This window comes from Berghia stephanieae, chromosome 8 (assembly GCF_034508935.2).
Source record: "Berghia stephanieae isolate SIO BIC M18660-M18661 chromosome 8, UCSD_Bste_1.3, whole genome shotgun sequence".
Taxonomy (NCBI): domain Eukaryota; kingdom Metazoa; phylum Mollusca; class Gastropoda; order Nudibranchia; family Aeolidiidae; genus Berghia; species Berghia stephanieae.
In genome coordinates, this window is record NC_088367.1 from 42,006,746 (window position 1) to 42,014,245 (window position 7,500).

Below are 7,500 nucleotides of genomic sequence, written 5' to 3' on the forward strand. Positions count from 1 at the left end.
ATACAGAGGGAGGGGCAAATTGACAGACAGACGTAAACAAGGCCAGTAAAGCTGCACCGGGACAAAGTATATGAAGTTGGTATCCCTATGTCCGCGACCTTTACATGACAAAGATGAGAGAGAGAGAGAGAGAGAGAGAGAGAGAGAGAGAGAGAGAGGAGAGGAGAGAGAGAGAGAAAGAGAGAGAGAGAGAAAGAGAGAGAGCGAAAGAGAAAGAGAGAGAGAGGGAGAGAGAGAGAGAAAGAGAGAGAGAGAAAGAGAGAGAGAGAAAGAGAAAGAGAAAGAGAGAGAGAGAAAGAGAAAGAGAAAGAGAGAGAGAAGTACTAAGTAGTAATCATTAGCCATTGACCCATGGAGTTTATTCCGGTTTCTATAGCATTAAATGGCCAATCGCAATTGTTTGCTGCCATTTCAAAGGCCGCTAGTCAATCGCAAAGTACTTTCCGCTGGATCTAAAAGACCCGACTACCTAATCATTTCCGGATGAACAGGGAGTTGGATAAATAATCTCAACTTCTTCACCCAAGATCGATCTCGGTCCCTTTGCTTGTGAAACGAGTGCTCTACCAACTGAGCTATCGGGACTTCCAAAATTTTACAAATTAACTAAAATTCAGTCTTAACCATCAAGAAAAAGAAGGAAAGAAAAATCTGTGCTTGGCAACAACGGGAAGTTAACTCTAATCACTGGGTGGGGTTCCTACCTCCCATAGCGGGCAGGGAGGTACTTTCTGTGTCTTCTATCCCCTCTTATCTGTTTTCCAATTGCTTTCTGTCTTTGTCTTGGAATGAGATTGCTTGGTTTTGTCCTGACTTTGGTCGGAATCCTTGGCTGAGAGGGAAACAGTCAAATGTATAGTTATAGTTTTGGGAGATATTTTTTCCCTGTAAATCATCTCTCTGTTATGTACTGTTACTCTTTTCATTTTCACATATGATTTGTAAACATTTGAGTGTGTTCCTCTTAGTGGGATCTGTGCTTGTGTCTGAGTGAGACTTTTAGGTGATCTCAAACTTTGACGGTGTGCTCTTGGAATCTACATCTGATCCCTATTTGTTCCCAATTCCCCTTTGTCTCACCTTTTCTTTTGTGCTTTAATTGTAATTCTAGAAATTTTTACTGTCCCATTCTCTTCCTTTTTACTGGCGCTGATATGACCTTAATGTATTGCAAGCGCCGTAAAACCCTTAAAAACATAAAAAAAACAATAACTCTAATCAAACCATACCTGTGCCAACCTTGCATCTGTGTTGACCACGGGTTCCTTGAAGAGCTCCTTGGGGCCCAAAAACTCCATACCAAAGTCCCATTCCTCCTTGAGGTAGGTCGCGTCAAGATTTCTTGCCATTCGCTCGTCGTGGTGGGTCAGTAGGCGTTGGAAGTCAACAACCTGAAAGGATGGGCGAATAGAAAACGTCGATAGAGAAAATAAAATAGAATAGAAAAAGGTTTCAAATAAATAAATGTTCAAAAACACTCTGTCGGACTTCTATAAGGTGAACAACAACAACAACAACAACAACAACAACAACAACAACAACAACAAAAGAGCCCGCATTTTGATACGTCTTGAATTTTTTAGGGGGGGGGGGCGTCCTTTCTCTTTTTTCTTCTTTATATATCTATACATCTAACTTATTTATTTATTTCATTGTTGCTGGTGTTGTTGTTGTTGTTGTTTTAACTCACCTTTTGGTCCAATGTTATGTAGGTGTTTTGTTATCCGTAAGATTTTAGCGACTGTATATTCAAATTTATCAATTTCCATTATGTGAAATTTTCTGGTCATATTTTAGACAAAGGCCCCGGCCAAACATACTCACCCTGAATAATTCTTCCTCTTTCCCTGAAGAAGTTTCCATATCTTCTGGTTTGTATGATGTATAGACATCGCACCTGTACACAAAAAAATTCAAATAATAGGCAAGCATTTTAAAGCACGATTCTCTTTGAAGTGAACAACCAAATTTAGATACACGATTTTTTTACTTAACCTTTTATATAGATAGTATGCAGATGACGTCACTCGGGCCTTTGTTATTGTTTTTGCCATCCGCGTTTGTGAGTTGTTCTCACTAAACTGTATTAACCAGACTATAAAAGTTCATGGTTACACAGAGTTTGTGTGTTGGTCCGTGATACTTCCGGATGGCAATGTTGTGAACTCCTTGGCCAAGCGCATTCTATCTATAGTGCACCATCCACTAAACGTGCTCAAAGTGCTTTACAAATGGTCCCTGGTCAACATCAACACTAACATGTAGAACGAGACATGACGCCTGTTAGGTGATATTGCAATTTTTTTCGGACAGAGACAACGCTGTTAATGGCCAGGTTCTCATTTTACACCTGAGTACGGTGCGAGAATGTGAGTAAAGAGCCTTTTCCAAGGACTCAACTATGCGCCGAGCGATGCTCGAACACAGAACCTTCCAATCCGGCTCCACCATAAGACTACATAGCCGCACAAAGTCTTACATTGGTAGAGAAAATTCTTCTTAAGGTTACTACATGGAGCCAGTTGATACTAATTATTACTATCTGTCACGGACACAGAAAAAGATGTTTTGGTGTGATATTTGAATGAGAACTAAACACTTGATGTGTTCATATCCATGACCGTCTTAATCAAGCTAACAGGATGATTGGTGTTTTCGAATGAGTTTTTCTTTTACGAATTCAACTATATTTCTTCAATTATACAAAGCTGTCTTTGAGACTGTAAATCTGGCATAGGAAGAAAGATTGACATTTCTAGACACCCCCCCCCCCTTCCATCTTTTTTTCTTTATTTAAGCTGTCAAAGAAGGTGACGGGGAAGGGTGGTGGTGGTTGGGGGGGGGGGGGCGGGGACGAGGTGGTCATGTGGTTAAGGAACTGCACTGTGACACAGAAGATTCCGGGTTCGAGCCCCGCTTCGGGTATTTTTGTTTTGTTTTTCATTGGGAAATATTATTAACCCCTAGTTTGCTCACTTAGGACAACATGGGTGATTCCCTCATGGAAAGCCTAGGCGACGGTCTCTAACGATGCCCAGCGGAAGGGGGTATTGTTTTGTGCGGCTATGTGGTCTAGTGGTATGACACTCGCTTTCGGATCGGAAGGTCCTGGGTTCGAGCCTCCCTCGGCGCATAGTTGAGTCCTGGGAAAAGGCTCTTTACTCACATTCTCTCACCGTACTCAGGTGTAAAATGAGTACCTGGCCGTTAACTGACAGGCGTCATGTCCCGTCCTACATGTTACATGTTGCTGTTGACCAGGGACCCCTTTTAAGGCGCTTTGAGCACATTTTAGTGGATATTGCGCTATATAAAAGCTCAATTTTTTATTTTTTTTTTTATCTATTTTTTTTTGTTGTTGACTAAAGGGGTCTTGTATAGCCGGTAGCCTATGGTTCAAAAATGTATTCCGGTTTCTGTTTCGTTAAAGGACATTAGCAATTGTTAGCTCTCCATTGATAATACGCTATTGCCAAATACTTTCCTCCATGTCTAACAAACCCAGCTTCCCAATTATTGTTGTGTGGACGACGGGGTGGGGGGGGGGGAGAAAAAAATCAGCTAGGGGTGGAGCTATTTGGCCTTATGAGTAGTGTGGTTTTAAGCAGTTAACTGTCGTACTCTGGAAAATAACATGTATTTAAACATTTGGCCAGAAAACTAGATTGAAATATATCGATATTTGAATGACGAGTTTTCTGGCCAAATCTTTAAATACATGTGTTTCCTGGGAACGGTAGTTAACTGGTTAAATGATAGCAAAAACAACTGACCACAGAATTAGATTGAAGAATTCGTAGAGCTGTATTCGTCCCTTTTCTTCAAATGTCCCCTTCATGTGTTTGATACGGTGCATCAGCTTTAATGGAGCGATGGTGCGACCACACATCTGGTTTAGAAAGAACAGGAGGAAGGGGGATGGGGAGAGGGAGGGGGTTAAGAGGATGAGAGAAAAGATATTTAATAAGTGGGATGGCGGCAATGATGATGATGATGATGATGATGATGATGATGATGATGATGATGATGATGATGATGAGCTTATCCCGCAATTTGCAGGTTTGCCATAATGAATGCCACATCTCCATGCATCTCGGTTCATAGCATCATCTTCCTCCATGCCAGTTCTTTCATATCGTCCTTTATCCTATCCAACCATCTAGTCTTTTATCGTCCCGTTTTCCTCTTCCCGCTTATTGTAAGTGCAATACTTTCCTTCCCACGTACTCCCTCTCTCGTCTTTTTACATGTCCGAACCATTTCACTCTATCTTCTCTCATCTTTATTGATACATTCTTCACTTCAGTCAACCTTCGGATTCGTTTTAGACAACATCAACGACAACCAAAAACAAAAATAACAAACCTAAGGACAAACCCAATGAGACAAAATTATATGAAACAACTCAATACGAACAGCGTCACAAATTATAAGCATTCACTTTTAAGCCTCATTGACCAAGGACCACTATGCTGCATGAAGTAAACATCTTCAGACCATTTTCATTTTTTTAAAAATATGATAAATAATAAAATTCCCTTTATTCATCCAATAGAGAAGTTTGTCTCCATGGTCTATTCTAAGGGAAGACTGGAATAACTCAGGTGTTAGACGCAGTGCAGCGTCGCACTTAAAGCTAGGACTTGCTCAAGGCCACACAGCGCAATGGCGGGTGATCGAATACGGTACCTTTCGGGTACAAAGCAAAGACACTGAGCCACGCTGCCCGCCTTGAGTTTCAGGTTTTTGAGCTCGAGCTTTTATGTAGGGCAATATAACCACTGAAATGTACTCAAAGCGCTTTACAAGCGTCCCAAGTCAACAGCAACACGTTACCCTTGTAGGGCAATAACCACTAAAATGTACTCAAAACACGTAACCCTTGTAAGACTTGACATGAAGCCTATATGCAGTTATTACCGGCCATGTATTCATTATACAACCAAGTGTGGTTGAGGAAATATAATGAGTAAAGCGTCTTTTCAAATGACTTTACTTTCGAACTTTCGAGTTTTTTTATATAGCGCAATATCCACTAAATGTGCTCAAAGCGCTTTACAGGGAGTCCCTTGACAACAGCAACATTTAACATGTAGGACGGGACATACGCCTATTAGGCGATATTACAATTTTTCGGACAGAGACAACGCTGTTAACGGCCAGGTACTCATTATACACCTGAGTACGGTGAGAGAACGTGAGTAATGAGTCTTTTCCAAGGACTCAACTATGCGTCGAGCGCGAGGCTCGAACCTAGGACCTTCCGATCCGAAAGCGAGTGTCATACCACTAGACCACATAGCCGCACATACTTTGCGCTGCCAAGACCGGAACTCGAGCTTGGGATCGACCGGCCCCGAAGGCGAGTGTCGTGTCGTACCACAAGACGGCCCAGTCCCACAGACACAATTTATTAAGACGGCTCACGTGGGTTTTAGGACGCGTCCACAAATCGTTAGCCTTAGCACGACAAGAGTTAATTTGCTGTCACATCAGGTCGGACTATTATGGCGTAGCGAATTGTTCTGATCTGAGATTGTGGGACATCTGAGCTGATTTACCGACTGATTGTGTGGGGTAAGGAGCTTAAGCTCAGTTATTTTGCAAAGGTTTGCATGGCAAGGAACGAATGCCTTGCAGGGAATTCCTGTCTCGTTCAAGGTGAGACCTACCAATGGCTGTAACGTGTGTACCATTATGAATGGGTATTAAGACCTACGCAAAATTACTTAACCGACCACAAAAATTCGTCGGGAACATAAGATGGGTCATTACTTATAGATATTGACCAAGATGCATATATTAACAGGTCTGATAACCGAACACAATTATGGGCCTGATTTAACATTGTTGAAATGGACAATATTTTGTGTTGGTTTGAGAGGAGTTTGTTTTTTTTACATTACAACAATAAGCCCATAATAATTTGGGTTGCGAGACCTTCCAAAAGTACTCGTCGAAATTAACCAGTTAACTGCCGTTATTTGGAAAAACCCATATTTTAAAATTTGGCCAGAAAACTCGATCTTCAAATATTGATCGATTTAAATGACTCTCATCTTGGGAAAAAATCTCAAACCTGGGACCTCGCGAGGTCTTCCGTCAAATCCCAGGTTTGAGAGTTTTTACCAAGATGAGAGTAATTTAAATCGATCGATATTTAAAGAACGAGTTTTCTGGCCAATTTTTAAAAGGCGTCTTTCCAGCGTACAGCAGTTAACGGGTTAAATGGTCATGTTCTTTATAAAAATAATATATTGCGCTTTATCAAAATTTAGTGCTTTTGTGCTTTGTCAAGATAAAATGCTATCGCGCTCTATTGAAATAAATTTGTATTTTCTATATTATTAAGACAAAATGCTATTGTGCTCCATTGAGATAAATTTCTATTTTCTCTATTATTAAGATAGAATGCTATTGTGCTTTATCAAGGTTTAGTTCTATTGTGCTTCGTCAAGATAAAATGCAATTGCGCTCTATTGAGATGAATTGGAATTTTGCTATACTATTAAGACAAAATGCTATTATGCTTTCGAAAGATAAAATGCTCTTATGCTTCATTAAGATGAAATGAAGTGCTTTAGCATTAAGTAAGATAAGCTGCTATTGTGATTTATTAAGATAAAATAAAGTGCTGTATCATTAAGATAAAAACTATTGTAGTTTAGTAGGATAAAATGCTATTGTGATTTATTAAGATAAAATGGTATTGTTCTATTATGCCATAATAGATAGGCTATCGACAGACTCGTTCTGTTGATTTATAACTTTAGCGTAATTCTTACTATCTATCTAGATATATCTATATACGTCTATAACTTATAATTGTACGTTTCATTCTTTGATATGTGATATTTTGAAATAAATAACAGACAATTTTATCAGCAAATAACATATGAATTTATGTGCATCATAACCTTTGCTTATCACTGCTAATATATCATAATATATTGAGGATCAAAGATTGTTTCCTGTTGTAATGTCTTCTTAAAAGATAAAAACATTATGGATAAAGGTTTATTCTTATGATTTATAGAGTACAAAAAGGCGAAAGATTCATACTTTTAAATGTATTGTATGTGACTTTTGTATTGATGATGTTCTTGATGCCTGTTATAATATGCTCTTAATTGTTTTGATAGTTTGGTTGATTTGGACTTGCAATATATTTTCTATAGTTAGCTGGGTAAACAATGTCCTTTTTTTAAAAGCGCTTTGAGGTTTAGACGAAAGGCGCTATAGAAATATGCTTATGCTTATTTATTTATTATTATTATTATGCTTATTACTATTATTATTATTATTATTATTATTTATTATTATTATTATTATTATTATTATTATTATTATTATTATTATTATTATTATATTATTATCATTATTATTATTATTATTATTATTATTATTATTATTATTATTATTATTATTATTATTATTATTATTAACTTCAATATAGCAAATAACTCAGTTGTTAGAGCACTCGCTTCACAAGTGGAGAGA

General features: G+C 38.5%; 1 protein-coding gene across 1 annotated transcript in view; it reads right to left on the minus strand.

The window, feature by feature from the left end:
- LOC144978706 (uncharacterized) overlaps positions 1–7,500 on the minus strand; it is a 66,870-nt gene that overhangs the window by 17,663 nt on the left and 41,707 nt on the right. The window contains exons 7-9 of the mRNA XM_078925126.1: positions 3,774–3,889; positions 1,825–1,897; positions 1,230–1,391 (exon numbers count right to left, since the gene is read on the minus strand). Of these exons, the coding sequence (XP_078781252.1) occupies positions 1,230–1,391; positions 1,825–1,897; positions 3,774–3,889 (351 nt within the window). The remainder of the gene's footprint in view (positions 1–1,229; positions 1,392–1,824; positions 1,898–3,773; positions 3,890–7,500) is intronic.